Below are 17779 nucleotides of genomic sequence, written 5' to 3' on the forward strand. Positions count from 1 at the left end.
GTAATGGCTGTAAGAGCCAGAATTATTGCAAATATACAAATGTGGCAAATGGACAGTTACACAAAATATGAATGTGATTTGAAGCTACTCTTTAACTGCTCCATCCTCAATTGAGTTATTTCTTGCTAGTTATATACTGCACTGATAAAATGGTGTCAATCTATAGAAAATGTTCCTTTGCACTTGACAGTACTGTGCATCTCCATCCAAATCCAAGAAAATGTTTGGTGTCGATCTCTGCTCAGAAAAATACAACTTCTAAAAAAGCATTCTTACATACATCATAGTCATTATAAAATATGTGCGTTATAACACCATTCTTATATGTTAATTTATGTCTTCTCTTCTTTCAGGAGGAATCACGTGTTCTTAGAGTCAAGGTTATTGCGGGCATCGATCTGGCAAAGAAAGACATCTTTGGTGCCAGGTATGTGCTGGGTGGCTGTGGTACAGATTCTGGTGCTTCTCATTCATCACTGCAGTGTACAATATCCTACACTGGTGCTAAAATTCACAAACAATTCTCTCTAGAAGAGCCTGGGAATGTGATGCTATGTTGTAAGAGAATATGATACTTTGAGTGGCAGTATTGTTTTAGCACTGCCTTTCTTCTGTAATGTCATTACTTGTCTGAATACACAGAAAATCTTTCAGCTTGTATTGTCACTGCTGTTGTAGTGTGTTTTATAAAACATATTAAGCTGTGGCATGCAAGCTCAGTGCCGTTCTCTCTTTTAAGATGCAGTGCTCCAAGGTCCTGCTTAGCAAAATGCAGTGTTTCTTGGTGGCTGCCTACTAATATCAGTTTAACGTTCTGTGGCATCAGTGCTATCAGCAGCTGGTTTCAGCTGCAGGTACACACGCTGCCACTGTCACTCTGAGCTAAACAGTTGGCTCTAGCTGCTACTTTAGAAGGTATTTTACAGTATGTCTCAGGTACAGATTAAAATGATGACTTTTTTGCAGATGGATTTCATTATACTGATGATGTTTAACAGTGATAGGCCTGCAGTACAAACAAGTTTGATTTTAGCCTCTAACACATTTATTATCGGTTTTACTGTATAGGATGCTGCACTATTAAACAAGTGATGGTGCTGATTTTAATTTTCTTCAGAAAGAAAGCATCTCCATCAACACAGCATCACAATGCACTTGATGAAGTGAGGTTTACCTGTGATTCAGTACTTGAGACTCATCTTGCCGAGGCTTGAGTGTTCTATAATATTCTGTGGCACCACCAACACGTGAAAAATTGTTTTCACAACAGCTTTGACATCTGCTTTTACTTGAGTGGAAGCTCTAGGTATACTCTGATGTTGCTTAAGTTAAAACAGAGCTGTACACCTTCTGTTTGTATTACATTATGCATAGGACTATAACCGTCAAATTGAACAAGCTGTCAAATTTACTTGTCCTACTCAAATGGCTTTTTGAAATATTGGCAAATAATGGCTTTGTGTGATGCTTGCTAACCAAATTTGGACCTGATTTAACTTCTATATATATACAAGTCTAATACAATTTGATTGAAGAAATATGACATGTATTGTAAACAGTGTTGCAGTAAGCTGTCTGATATTGTTTAATTAGGTATAATGCCGATAATACAATTGGTTCAGACGCTTCAAATTGAATCTGGTTTATTTTTGGTCTGAACTGGTCAGATTGCATGTTGGTTTGGGTTGTCATGGGATGTCAGCTTTTTTCAGAATTTTATTATATGTCACTTTGTAACTTTATTTTATAAATTAAGTAAAAATAAATATGCTGCTGTGTGTTGCCTTCAAATGTTTGATTACTGCCCAGAACATGTTGAAAAAATAATTAATGGAAAAACATACTGCTTGAATTTGTGGTGTAAACATAATTATAGAGCAATCAATGTTGCTACACTGTGTCTGTAAGTGCTGTCGGGAATATGCACTGGAAAACAATTCATGTTTTAAACAAATATTTAATTTCTGATTGAAACCAAATCTCTCTGATGTACCGTACTTTATCATGTGTTACTGCATTTTGCTATACTGTGTAAAAGCACATTATTCACATACATTGTATTGAAAACACCCAGAAAGAAGATAAACCACACTCTGCAGTATGTAATAAAAATTACTTTTTTTAAAAAAACACCAGCAAAGTATTGTGCAGCTGGAGACTGAACAGCATACTACCTTAGAGAGACTTGTTTTTAATTAAACCAATTCATGTAATTTATGTGTTTGCTAAAGCAGGTACTAAATGGAAATGTATAAAACTCATTGTTCTGCATTCCAGTTTGTGCTTTAGGACAGGCATCTGTCTGGGAGTTGTGAGTTCCTGTTGTTTCTCTTATGTTCATTTGTGGTTGATGTTATTATTTTCCATATGATACAACATGACTGGAAACTAGACTCCAATTGCACAACAGTTTTAGTTATTACAATTGAATAGTTACCTATATATTGTAGTTCATTCAGTTTACGGTACAGTTAACTGGATCATGTTGCTAGGGTCTTATTTCCAAATTTATTCTGAAACTGATGATCCTTTATTACACATTTTTGCTGATGTTGATTTTGGTGGCATCCACTGCTTAGCTCAACGGATACTGGCAATGACGTTGAGGGAAATCAGAAATGAGTACTGTATGGTTCTTAAACAAAAGAAGCTTCTATCTTTTCATTTAACGAAGTTGGAAGGCAGCCTGTGTCTCGTCATTATTATTGGCATGCATACACAAGTGACATCATTCAGGACATTTCTGAGATTCCCACAGCCTCGCAGGTGACACCAAAGGTTAAGCCCTGAGAATTAGAGACTGTCATTTAAAAAAGGTTTCATGGGAAACTCATGTGAAAACTAAAGAACAAATAATAGAATGGTGTGTGGGGGTCATATGAACTTACTAGTGTACATTGACAAAGGTTGTATTTGATTTTAGACGTACTGTAACATTGTCGTGGGACCATGCAACAGTTCACAAATTAGATACAAGCTGACTCAATATCTAATCTGTACCTTTCCAAGGTCAGGCTCGACTGCATAGGAGAAATCCCTGTTCCTCAATAAGGGGAAATATAGACCACATGTGAAAAAGTACAGAGCTAACACAATAGTGACAAATACACATTTACCATAGTGTTTTTTAAAGGCAGGTGACCAGAGTTAATTGACCATCAATTAGTCAGTTAACACCTGGCCTACCTGCTGCACATTAAACCTCAATTAGGCAGGGAGGGAAGTCTAACCTCCCAGCCATGCCATATCTAGTACACACTTTGTTATTACAAAATGTAACCAAATGTTATTTAAAATCAAAACAAAAACATATTTAATTTATAAACCCAAAACAAAACATATTATTCCCAGGGGCAGGCCTCAGCCCTGCCACACATACATTTAACATTTTAATTTGGCTTAGTAAAGGTCTATGAACTGAACAATATTCCTTTCAGAATTTAACCCAATAACATAGTGGAAGCATGGTAAATCATTGGTAAACATTATAAAGCCCAGAGTGTTATGGAAAAGCATGTTAAAAAGACATGACAAACCATGGGTACACACTGCAAAATTACATAGTAAACCTTTATAAGGTTTATGTAACCTTTATATAAATATCTTATTAAAGATGTACTGGGTAAATTCAGGAAGTTACCAACAGAATTCAAATATAAATGGATAAATCTGAGAACTATTTTAGTACTGTATTATTTTGCTGACAGAAAATAGTGACGAAATTGGGTACTGTATTGGTATTTTATTTTTTTTACTGCATATAGGCTATGTCTGAAACTCATTGTCTTTTTGTTTATTAAACTAATTGTGTGTTGTTTTTGTCCCTATATAGTTTTTCTCAATAAATATGCCTATAATTTGAAAAGAAAAATCTTCATGCAATTTACCACTGTTCAATAGTGCTTCCTGAATAGCTCATAAAAATATACTTGACTATCTCTCATTTTGATGTAACATAATTGGTATTTGGAAGCTACTACTGAATGCCTAAAACTGTAAGTTAACTTGTAACTTACAGGTATGAATATAGTACCATACAGTAACATAACGACAATTAAGATATGTTTATTATCTGCAAAGAAATCACTTACACAGGAGATAAACAGGACATGCTGCATTACACATAACAACAACAGCAAATGTACTTTAACACTCCTGACCTACTCTTTTACTATGAAGGTTAGTAGAAATTGTATGATGTTTTACTTGGCTTCATCTTGGCTATTGATTAAAGCAGGGGTGGCCAAAGTTGGCCAAAGTTGGCCCAAGTTGGCCCTTTCACTCCTGGTCTTTGTTTCAACCCTGTTCTGAATTGTTTAATTGAACCAATTAAGCCTCCAGCTATAGCTTGAAGTAGTTCATTACATAATTTTACCTGTTAAACCTGGGGTGGGGTGGCCCTCCAGGATGGTGGTTGGACATCCCTGGACTACAGGTTTTTCAGAACACCAGTATGAATACTGGCCCTCTATATTTTTCAATGAGAATGGCAACATGACATCCATAGATTACAATTCCTCATATAATACTTTATAGTCTCATAGAAGCTGCCTGTTAAGGTTAACATTACATACCACACATATAACAGTGTACATTTATATATACACATGTTTATATACTAGGGGTTTGAATTGATTTAAGGACTCATCGATTGATCACACCTGTGGACTTTGATCAATTAGAAAATAATTGATCAATTAATTTTGTCACCTGAGTGCAGTTTAAAAAACAAGGTGCTGGAAAAATAAATCTTGAAGAATGGCAGAGGGTACTTCCAAAGATGTTTTATATTACCAAGGTACTCCACTCTGTCTCCACTTTCATCAAGCGGAGCCAAGGGATCATGGGATATAAAGAGAGTTCCTATTGAGTGTCTATGGGGAGGGGATGCATTGGGCTGATTTTCTCAATGCTTAATACCATACGTTTAAAAAAAAAAATAATGTAGTCTGTTTCTTTGTTGCCCGGAAGAAATATATTATCCTGGTGAATGAACACATAATGTAACTGATAAGAAAAATGAACTCTTCTGAATACAGTTCTTCATCCGCTCGTGCGCAGTTAAGATCACAGGTTTTCTAGTGCTGTGTAAAAGCGTTTTGTGATTGCAGTATCATATTGACATGTAGCAGAATACTTTATTTACTGGAGCAGTATGGTAATACATAAGCATTATAGTTTGCTGTACTCATGCAAATGTACTTTACAGAGAAGTTACAGTAGTAAAGCTTGAAGTGAAATTAGAATAAGTGTTAAAAAAAAAAAAAAAAAGATAAAAACTGGTCAGCCAGGGTGTCCTGGGCTCACCGTGCACCAGCGACCCCTGTGGTCTGGATGGGTGCCTGCAGGCCTCCAGAGCTGCGTTGTCCTCCGATGCTGTAGCTCTGAGGTGGTTGCATGGTGGGCCTGCACTGTGTAAAAGAAGCGGTCGGCTGACGTCACATGCTTCGGAGGACAGCATGTGCTCGTCTTCGCCCCTCCCGAGTCAGCGCGGTGGTGGTAGCGGTGAGCTGAGCCTAAAAATAATTGGCTATTCCAAATTGGGGAGAAAATGATAAAAACTATTGGTGACTACTACATTTAAAAAACATAAAGTATATTATTACTGTAAACAGCGAACACTGCAAATGTATTAATATATTGTAGAGTCGGGTCAAACGCAACCAAAGACTGGGAATTTGTGTGTTTGGTGTTGAACTTGAGGGGGGAATGGGATAATTGTTTCTGTGAGTAGGTCTATTATTTTACTGTTATATGTGAATGAGTTGTACTGCCTGTGTTTTGTGAATGGCTCTGCTGCCAATTCTATGTGTGCTCCACCACCAGCGGGCTTACTGTGCGTGTGAGGTTATGTAAATTAGTCACTGTAAATACCAGCCAATGAGGAATAAGCAGGAGCCTATATAAACGTGCATGTGAATGGTGGGAGGTTTTTTCTTTCCTTGCCATTGCCGTTTCTTCACAGTAAACAGTGGCCATAGACATGTTTTCATAAAATAATAACATGAGGTTTACTTGTGCCTTACTGTATCTGAACGAAACCAAACAAAAACTGAAATGTAACTTAAAACACTTAAAATAAAACAAACGTGGAAATGGCGTTGTAAAATGAAGGGGAAAAAGACTCACTATTTTGGTTCTTTATTACATTCCACATAACAAAGTTGCAACAAAAAATATATATAATATATACAATCTATATAAAAATCACTACACAAGATTTACAGCTAGTTGTGCACTGTTTAAGTGAGGCATTTCAGAATGATGTGCTTGCCTTTTTTCTGTTATGAGATTCTCATTTGTGCTAAAGCAGCACAATGCTTTTTTGACCCAGATAGCTTTCCATAGAGAGCACTATGCTTGCATGTGCATAATCTGATTTGTATACTTTTTGCTGTCTAAAACTTTTAAGTAGAGGCTCAAGAGAGCTGTGGTGTTGATCCTGTGTTATATATATATTTTTAATTAATCTCGCCTATCACATGGAGCTGTTTTTCATTTGCCATGTTTGAAACTGTAGCGCAACTTTTGGCGAGGTGGTAAATAAGTGCAAGGTAGTTTTGTCATTTGTAGCGAATAGGAACATCTGAATTGTGTATCCGAATACATGTCAAAAAATATTAGTTTGAATATTCAGATATTTGCCCCAGCACTAATGTATTATTATTATTATTATTATTATTATTATTATTATTTAATAAGACCACATAGTGCTACAGTAGTAAACAGCCCTGCGAAGAGCTCAAACTAAGATACCTGCCATTTTTCAAAGTTAAAATAGCTTATTGCAGCTTTAAAAATAACTGTGCAGTGCCTTAATATATGAAGCTAAAGATGCAGAGTTAATTTCATTGGCAGCTGACATTTAAATATGCTGATACTAGCAAAAACGTATTCATTATACAGAAAAAAAGACAATATCTGTTACAGATATATTATTCGTATTGGGCACACTCCAAATCCTTTATATTTTGTAGTGTTCTGCGCATATGTGTACACCTGTGTTTGTAAAATTCATTGTTAACAGTACATATCATGAATAACACAACATTTGACATGGTTGATTGTTTTACTAGTTGGCACCTATGCCATCAGCCAATCAGCTTCCAACTCTAGCAGGCTTCTATATTACTGTAGATACCAGCTTGGACGTCACAGCATCAATTGTGAATACCCGGGTAGGAGTGCCAGTGTGAAATTGTGCTTGCAATTCATTGTTGTATAAATGATGGGACTCACTTGGGTTTTCAGAGGGTTTTGATCAAAGCATTAACACTTCAAAAGTGTTTAAATAGACATTACTGTGTGTGTAAAGAGGGGGGGGGGACCGCAGAAAACAAATACAGTTAATAATATGGGCACGTAACTGTGATATCTGGTATAACATATTGTATAGCACACTGTACAATACAATCTGATATTCACCTTATCAGGGGTGACTGCTTTCTGGACGTATGACCGTTATATGACAGAATTTCCATGTGATACAAACTATACCTACTGATATTATGCAGCCCATGGACAGAACAGAAATGTTCATTGGTGCAAGCTCCATTAGAGATCCACAGCTATAAAAAAAAATTGCATTTGTGACTCAAAGAAAATAAACATACAAATTGTTTTTGGAAAAATACTGGTATGCATTATCTATTAAATTAAAACATAATTGTGTTAATATTCTGTAGCCTAACCGTTTACATTCAGTGCATGTGATTATTATTATTATTATAAAAGTTGTGCTGGATTGCGTCATCCCCTTCATGTTGTGGTTTTGAAGGGAGTTTGAGCTGGGCGCTGGCTTCCGCTGACCAATGAAGGAAAAGTGGGAATCAAAAGCTGCTAGCAAATCAGGAGCAATGGACATTCCCATTAAGCAAACGACTGCCCTAGCGTTTGCCTTTACTGTGATTTTGAATAGCAATATTTTAGATTTTTATTTTAGATCAGCACTAAAGTTTGTGAAGCCGGGGTGTAGTGGCAAAACAAAGTATCAGAGCTGTCCTAAAAATAGAGCTGCGATGTTAAATCAGTTACTTCAATTATAATAATAATACATTTCCAGTTGTTTTGCAACTTTTTCCTCATAAGAAATCCAAATGTTATAATACAGAGTGTGTCCAAAAGCAAATGGCAGCCTCTTTTTTAAGACTTCTTCCCAGTGTAAAATACAAACGCCCTTATTGGAGCTTAACCAGAATTTTATTTAATTTTTTTTTTCATTTACTGTACCTGTATAATAGTAAAGTGCTTTGTGTACACCTGTGTTTGTAAAATTCATTGTTAACAGTACATATCATGAATAACAAGTCACAAGTAGTGATAGGCTACAGTATAAACCAGAAGGTGAAAACCGAAAGGTTAAACACTTCTTCATATCATGGGATCAAAAACAAAGATAGGATATGAATGTGTCGTTTTTCACAGCCTGGTTATTTCTATGTACAGTATATCTGAAGCAGCAGAGAGGAGCAGCAACTGGCTGTGGTTGAGACGGAAAGATTCTGGTTGAACCCACTTGAGGTGTCATGGGCTAGTCGACGAAACGCAGAGGATGGAAGGTGCCCACTTGAAGACCCCAGAGATGTACCCTACTTAGCTCAATCCAGACGGTTGTCACGCTGATGCGCTGGGGAGACCGCACTGTGATTGATCCCCGGAGCCAGCATCACAACCGTAGAGTGTGCTGATGCGCTAGGGAGGCAAAATAAGCTGATCCCTGGAGCCAGCATTACACTTCAGCCATCAACACCAGGCAGAAGGATATCTACGTCATCATGTGGAAGGAAACGCAAATGGATGGAGACACAGATGGATCACATTAGTTTACTGTAAAGCTACGTCTTAGTTGGTGCTTATCTTGGCGAGAGCCGAGTTCAAATTTGCATAATTTACTGGTGATGTCACCATAGCTACTTGTTTATATTTGATTGAAAATCCTATTTTACAGGTAATCCATATAAATTGAATAAAACATTCACATGTAGTTTAAAAATACGTTATCTAGAACAGTAATAATGTTTTTATAATTAATAAAAATACGCATTGTTTATTTACACATAATTAAAGATGTTTGCGATACATACAGTAAGCAGCGGACTTAGGCAAAACAAAGCTTTATTTCAGTCACCATTCCAAGCAGGTTATCAGTCACATTTTATTACTACTTAAAATATTAATACTACGGGCTCCCAAGTGGCGCATCCAGTAAAGGCGCTCCGTGTGGAGAGCAGGATGCGCCCTATAGCCTGGACGTCGCCGGTTCCAGTCCAGGCTATTCCATTGCAGACCGCCCTTATGGAGCAAACATATATTTTTAATATATGGTAGAAAAGTATGATCCTTATACTTTTCATATATAGAAATTGGCCCCTTTTTATATATTTAAAATATGTGGGATATATTTAAAATACATTTTAGTCTGTAATCCATATATTTGTTTTATATGGATTACAGATTAATGAAAATATATGGTGCACCATATATTTTCAACATATAAAATAAATTTGTTATTGTATATTTTGTATGTTTCAAACATATTCTACCATAGCACTTCTCTTACACTGTTTTGTACACTAGATATTCATTACCTATTTTACTGAAACACTACAACCCCAGTGCTTTGGATACTATACCCTGCTCCATACACGGCAGCGGCACCATATAGAGTTGCTACATATAACGATTTGGTAGCGGATTTTATGCATTATACAAATCAAAAGATCCAATTTTGCATTTAATGTGTGATTTATAGTATTCATATACTGTCAAACAGTTTATGTTCGATCCTTTGAACACAGCCCTAAACTGGTGTGACTTGCCCAACGTGGCCAAAAAGTTTATCTATTAGCAACACTGACGTTACCTACCGTACTAACATTACTATAAACATATACCTACATAATCAATGTTTTAATGCAAACTGGCAACGGGAAACTTCAAACTGGGCTCTCATTTAATGCATTGATTCACCAAGGACAGCTGATCAATAATTGATGCATCTAGAAATCATTATACATGCAGATATTTGCTAATCCAGTACATCCAATTGCATACACTGCTGTCTTTATGACAATTCAGTAATTTACTAACCCAATACTTCAATTGAAAGGATGAAATGATGAATTATGTCTTTTTCCAATACAGCTTTTAGTACGCCTCCAAAGTGACACTATCCAGACAGCAGTGTGGAGTAGTGGTTAGGGCTCTGGACTCTTGACCGGAGGATCATGGGTTCAGTTCCCAGTGGGGACACTGCTGTTGTACCCTTGAGCAAGGTACTTTACCTAGATTGCTCCAGTAAAAACCCAACTGTATAAATGAGTAATTGTATGTAAAAATAATGTGATATCTTGTAAGTCGCCCTGGATAAGGGCGTCTGCTAAGAAATAAAATTATAAAATGATCCTGCTGGCTTCACATATTTTAATGTTGACTATCAAAAGCTGTTTCCTTAAATAATATTAAGCCCATACTTCATACCTGTGTAAAGTAATGTATTCCATATCATGTATTTTTGTATATATAAAAACATAGATCATTGTTTGAAGAATGTGTGTTTTCTCTGTCACTCGCTCCGTCACCACTTGCTGTTCCCTTTTGGTAATGGGATCGACAGCGCTTGATTTTCAAATAAACCTCCCCTTTCCTGGCTAGTTTGAAATGCAGTCACCCCTGTCTGCACTGTCATCAAAATCTCTCAAAGTTAACATGTAATGAAGCCACACCCCGAAAAAGTTACGCCAACCACCAACACTGGCACAGACGGTAAAGACGTGGCAAAGCATATTAATTATGTTTCAGGGCAAAGGCAGTTTGCTCCCATTTGCGGCAAGTTTATTCATCAAAATCGGACAAACGCATTTTGCCCTAGCATTAGAGGTTTGCCCGTCATCAAGATATGACCCAAAAACAAATGGAGGCTATTTTCTAACGGCCTTCTTTTATTTTACTGAATTGTTGCTGTCCAGGTGGTTTGAGCCAGTAGGATTGAGCAGGTAAGTTTTTCCTGCTGTTGCATATTAATGTAATAGACTTGTGCATGTGCATATGTAATTGTTGTACTTGTTTGGTTAATACAGAGTATCTTCCTCACCCGAAGAAGTGCATTTCCAAGCCTATTCACCGTACAGATTAAATACATTTCTGTAATGTGCAATAATGGGCCTATGTGTAATTGAACTGAAACACACTGCCATCCGTAGGCTATAAAAACACAAGGGGGTCCAGCTTTGCAATAAAGAAACTATTTAATATTAATACTTTGTGTGCGCCATAAATCTGGTCTTTGCACATGCAAGAAACTGGATCTCTCTCTCTCTCTCTCTCTCTCTCTCTCTCTCTCTCTAACCCCCCCCCCCCCCATCACACTTGTTATATATATGTACATGGATGAAGGCTATATTTGCTATTTGCATCCTGAGCCATTCTAAAAAAAAAAGGCATAATAATACCACAGTAGTGACGTCAAGTGGTAATTCCTCTAGAGGAAAATATACTTGAACTTTGACCCATTCGACTCCTTGAGACCATCACTTTCAATTCAAACACAAAATGTCTTGTTTTCAATCACTCGACAACACCCACACTAAGAAATGTTCATTAGTGATCAACAAAATGTAAAGCTGGTACATTCGTATCTCAAAGAAACGGATAATGACATAGAACGTCTGTACAGTACTGAAACATACATTTAAAAAAAACAAACTGTACTGCTGAACCTCGTCTTCTTTAATATTAGCATCACAAGGGTATCCATGTATTATAAAAAATTCAGTGAGTTACAGGAAAGCAATTCCATCTCCGGATTCGGTCTCGTAATTTATGACGTCAGAAACCCTCAATGAAATTATTTTCCTGTAACTCACTGAAGCCCATCTATTATTCTCTCTCTCTCTCTCTCTCTCTCTCTCTCTCTCTCTCTCTCTCTCTCTCTTTCTCTCTCTGTGTTTGTGTGCCTATGAGTGTGATTAATAAAACAGTTTACCTTTAATGGTGTTTGCAACCATTCTGAATAGTTCTTGTTGCAATGACTCAAACTTTATCCACACCTGAATCACGGGCTGTACCTTGTTCACACTTTCCACTTTTAGTACAGATTTTTTTGGGTAGAGTAAGTGCACCCATCCTAATTCGAGACTATTTAAAGTTGGCATACCTTGAGAGGGAGCTTAACACCACCTCGGCTAGCCTATTTCTCTACTTTGGAAACAAATCTAGCCATAACTGACCCTGAAACAATGTTGGTCTGAAATGAAACTGTCAACTTGAAATGGTTGGCAATGGTGCTTCCTACAATAAAGACTATGGCTAGAAACACAAGTTTCTGAACTCAAGCAAAAGCACCTTACATAAGAACATAAGAACATAACAAAGTTTACAAACGAGAGGAGGCGATTCAGCCCATCTTGCTCGTTTGGTTGTTAGTAGCTTATTGATCCCTGAAGATCCCAGGGTGTCAGCTTCAACAACATTACTGGGGAGTTGTTTACAGACCCTCAGAATTCTCTGTGTAAAAAAGTGCCTCCTATTTTCTGTTCTGAATGCCCCTTCATCTAATCTCCATTTGTGAGCCCTGGTCCTTGTTTCTTTTTTCAGGTCAAAAAAGTCCCCTGGGTCGACATTGTCTATATCTTTTAGGATTTTGAATGCTTGACTCAGATCACGGCGTAGTCTTCTTTGTTCAAGACTGAATAACGGAAAAGACAACACCAATAACAACACCAATTCTAAAAACACTGCTTCACAGAGACACTCGAGCCCTGCTCTCAAAACGTGAACTCTTTCAGTGGACTCAGATTATTATTTCAGACAGAGGTAAATAAATAACTTGAAAAAGTATTAGTGGCAATGCCATTACCCGTTATGTAAATGACTCTATATTTGAGTGTTTGCATTAAAAAAAATACCAATTGCAAACATCAAAGACAATGTAAGGGGATTTATTCAGATTTTTTTTTTTTTTTTAAATGACATTTGAAGTCAGGTATCTTTTAAAGAAGTGCGACTGCTGATCAGCTTAAACAGTGTTGTCAATTGACAGCTTAAGCAGGGTTTCTCTGTCAACTAAATTATAGAGGCTTTTTGAGGTTGTTTACATTAAGCAGATTCTTTTAATTAGTGCTGAATAATTGCAAGCTATAATTTTAATAGCATGATTCAACTCTGTTGTTAAAGTAATTAACACAGAGGCGCTGTTTGTTTTAAGTAGACAGGCTGTTGCAGCATTATAAATCTCCAGTCTCCAAATACAGCTATAAAAGCTAATTTGACTGAAATCATGCATTCCATTAACACTGATCCATTGTATCCACAATATGAATATGAATGCAGTGGTAGCAGTACTCTCACATTTATTTATTTATTTATTTATTTATTTATTTATTTATTTATTGATTGATTGATTGATTGCATTTATATTGTGCTTTTTATACAAAAGTATCACAAAGCACTGTACAGTACATAGCAGAAAAAAAGAACAAACCACAATATATTTGTATAGCATGTCACACATACAACTGCCACAATCAGACCATTTAAATAACATTTAAATAAATAATATACACAATACAAAAGCAGCAAATTTAAAGTTACATTAAAACCCACTAAGATTAGAAAGCAGTTTTATAAAAGTGTATTTTTGGAATACCGTTTGGATACTGTTTGGAATTTTACTAATCTTAATATTAGGTCAAGCCTTTCCTGATATAGCCTATTGAAAAACCTAACTGTGTTGTCATTAAATCTTCTTTGTTAAAGTCAACAAGCTTTTTTTGTATGGTATTCATTCACTCTGTAACTTGTCTAGAAGAAAAGCATACAGGTTAGTCGTTAGCATACCAGCTACTTTTTCAAGAGTGGAAATTCTTGGGGAGATTTTGGACTAAGCACAGTACAGTGTTTACTGGTTAATGGTGAAGGTATGTCTTATTTATAGGGTGCCACCTTTCAGAGTCCCAGCATGGTATGTAATTCGATAATTGTGTATGTTATTGCCACCAAGAACCTGAACCATCTGGCGTGGAGAAACCTGTACAGCACGTCATGCAAGAATGTTACACATGAGGTTGTCGCTGCTCGTCATTTTGTTGCATAGAACCAGTGGAGACACTTTAATGTTGAGCTGTACATTTCACCATTCACCACAAACACATGGGTAGTAACAAAACTTAGTTTGCCTCAAAAACCCCATGAACAATTCAATTATTGTTTAAGCTGGTTCTTTTGGAATTACATAAATCAATGGTGCTGCTAAAGTTGGTCATTGACGCAAAACATGTCTGCCTCAAGCCAGACTCTCCAGTTCACGGATCCCAAACCAGTGTGTATTTGATGGTAACACTGATCAGGGGGTCAGCAGGAACACTTTGCTTTTCATAGAGAGCATGTTGTTGCCCAGGCATATGACGAGTAAAAGATTAAGTTTATCTAGCCCTCTACAGTTTTAATCTTTTAGAGTTTATCTTGTTAGGCAGTGACTCAAGTTATCTATACGTAGGGTCCTTTCTGTGTTTATTTTTGAGGAGCGCACCAAATACCCTAATAAATTAAGGGCAGCAGTGTGGAGTAGTGGTTAGGGCTCTGGACTTTTGACCGGAGGGTCGTGGGTCCAATCCCAGGTGGGGGACACTGCTGCTGTGACCTTGAGCAAGGTAGTTTTTACCTAGATTGTTCCAGTAAAAACCCAACTGTATAAATCGGTAATTATATGGAAAAAAATAATGTGATATCTGTATAATGTGAAATAATGTGATATCTTGTAACAATTGTAAGTCACCCTGGATAAGGGCGTCTGCTAAGAAATAAATAATAATAAATCAATCGCTTTTCAGAGTAATATATTCATTTTCTTTGAAAAATCATTAAAATCTGTTAATTGTGCAACAGGTGACAGTTGTTCATTTGCTTTATACTGATAAACAGTGCTTTGGTAAGCGACCCAGAAAGACACACAGTATTGTCTTTTAAAGTATTCAGTATGTGAGTATGTATTGCCAGCTCCTATAATCTTGTTTTACTTTATTTAAAACCTTACGTACCAGCACTGAAATTCTGTCAAGTGTTCATGTTAAGTCTAAGCTAACCGATTGGGAATGGATCTGAAAATGAATTAGTGAGCATCTCAGTCAATGTATTTTAGCGGCTAACCAATGTTATCTGTTGGTAGAGGGGGAAATCAGGAACACTTTATTGACCATGCATCTAAAAAAGGTTCTAGATCCTGCTATAGATTCTTTCAGTTTGAAGTTGTTTCCACTGCTTTAGATCCCTGAAAGCCCTAGACCACAGATTTGTAGCAAGTGTTGATTTTTATCCTAAACATCCCCTATGGAGTAGTAGTAGAACATGAGTTGTTCAGATTTGAGCTGACATGCCAGAGCAGAGAGACTCTTAATTGTCCTGTAAGCAAAGTGCTCCAGACATCTCTGACAGACAACATAGTGCTTCATCCGTACTGGAGAAGGCAGCCACAGACCAACAGAGGAAACAAGCTGTTCTGCAGCAGTCAGTCAAGTGCAAATTAGCATAAAGCAGTATTGCTGATAGAGGATGGCTTTGGTTGCACTGGATTCCAAATTGGAAGCTAGCCTTTAATTCGTTCTTGAGTTGTCACATTGTTGTATTTTATAAAAGATGGCAATGCTTTCTAAAAATCCACTTGGGTGAGAAGTTCTAGAGGATTCTTTTTGTCAATGCACCTGTTAAAAAAAACAAAACAAAAAAAAATTGGGGGTTCATGAAAAGTCCCCAAAATGTGACTGATATTTTGTGCAGCTCATATTTAGTACATATTTCATATTTTAGCTTCTATTTTTCCATGTAAGTCTCTGGGATGGTTTTGCGATGCTACTGCCACTCTGCTAAACAAAAAAAAAAAAAAAGAGATCATCAATCAAATCTTTGAGAAAGTATTCATTACATTTTATAGCATGTTCTGCTGTTGTAGTACAGAAATGGGCATTTGAAAAATTGTAAAATCAACTGAAAACAATTGAACATTAGTCAACATTAGTCACCTTCCGTTACCACATCAAGAAAATCATCCTGAAATGAACATAAAGTTCATTGCTTCTGACCACAGTACAAAATAATACATTTTATATCGTAATTCAAAGTGCAGTTTGACTTAAGTCAACGTCAATATATTTTATATTTACAAACTGGTAATTACGAGTTGAAATAAATTGACATCTTTTAAAAGATTGTGAAATGGGTTGTTAATTCACCCAACCACGCTATTCTCATGCTACCCCTCTGCTTTGCACCATCCACTGGCTACCTATCTCTGCTTGCATTCAAGACCCTTGTTCTGGCCTACCGCTGTCTTCACCACACTACCCCCTCCTACCTCCAATCCCTTGTGTCTCCCTACACCCCCTCTCCCCCTCTCGCCCTCTCAGCGCCTCCTCTACAGGCCGACTGGTCATGCCTTCCCTCACTCTCCTTCCTGTGCCCTCTCCTTCTTTTCCCTAGCCCCTCTGTGGTGGAACCAGCTACCGTCTCTCACTTCCTTATGCCGGCACCTCAAGACCCACCTGTTTAGACTGCACTTGTAGATCTCTTGATCTACTTCCACTTGCACTGTGTTCACCTGACCAACACACCACGTTACTGTATCCTCAGCTGAGGCACTATCCTATCTATTGCACAACTAATATGTCATTGTAGATATAACTTGTTGTAATGCTAACTTGTTGCATCCTATTTCATATTGTATTTTAGTAGTATCATTTGCACTTACTGTAAATTACTTAAATATGAATTTTGCTGTACTGCCCTGTAACAACTGTAAGTCGCCTTGGATAAAGGAGTCTGTCAAATAAATCAATAAATAATGTAGATTGCCATTTCTGTAGAATGTGTACTTTAAATTCGTTTCTTGGAATTTGTTATATATGGTAACCCAATTGTCTGTTTTTACCAATTATCATGATGTATCTTGTAAATAAGCATCTGAGCTGACAGTACACCCCTGTAAACTAGATATATAACATTGCAGTGTTTCTTTATGCTGTACTTACAATCAAATACGTCTGCATTCTAAATGTGGTGTTTACCCCACAGTGTTTTATTCTTGAAAGTATTGGAGTCTAACCTGTATGAATGACATCGATGCCACACATTATCTGTTTGTATTGACAGTTTACAATACAGACTGAATTTTTATTTTTGGTATAATACTTTTCCTTGAGCAGCATTTAACAAAACATCAGGTTTAAGTTTCAGTGTACACACCCACTGGCAGTGGTATGGACATTTTCCCCCATACTTATTTGTGACAGATTTTAATTGTCATCATAAATACCAACTGCTAAGATATAACTAACACTCCAGTTGTTTAAGACAAACTAATAAGGTGGTACGTTTGGCATATTGTACAGTTTATTTGTGAATTATGGAATTGGGGGATGGGAAAAGTATTCTCGCTTTCCTAGTAACAAAAATGAGTCAGGATAGCTAACAAGCTTTTTTTTGTCTGAACAGATAAAAGATAGAAAGAGCGGAAGCTTGATACTGGTCCAGCTGCTTAATTCTTACAACAAATCTATTCTCCCCTGCCCCCTCCCCCCCTCCTCCTCTCCTCCCCCCCCTCCTCCCCATCTCCCCAAAAGCGTACATAAAATTGCTGACATCAGAAGCAGGCCCTATGTTTTCAAAATGTAATTACTCACCATAGTGAAAGTGAAAATAGGCCCTTTTGACTGGTTTATCATATCCTATGTTGTATATAAACATGTAGGAATTGCATGCAGAATGCATTGAAACCAAGTAGTATTGAGTG

The 17779-nt window shown here is 36.9% G+C and overlaps 1 protein-coding gene across 5 annotated transcripts in view; it reads left to right on the forward strand.

The window, feature by feature from the left end:
- Window positions 1-17779, forward strand: part of LOC117408684 (E3 ubiquitin-protein ligase NEDD4-like) — a 150670-nt gene that overhangs the window by 33447 nt on the left and 99444 nt on the right. For all 5 annotated transcript variants that reach the window (XM_058995485.1, XM_058995493.1, XM_058995509.1 and 2 more), the window contains exon 2: window positions 354-427. In XM_058995485.1, coding sequence (XP_058851468.1) covers window positions 354-427 — 74 coding nt within the window. The remainder of the gene's footprint in view (window positions 1-353; window positions 428-17779) is intronic.

Source organism: Acipenser ruthenus, chromosome 2, assembly GCF_902713425.1.
Source record: "Acipenser ruthenus chromosome 2, fAciRut3.2 maternal haplotype, whole genome shotgun sequence".
NCBI lineage: Eukaryota > Metazoa > Chordata > Actinopteri > Acipenseriformes > Acipenseridae > Acipenser > Acipenser ruthenus.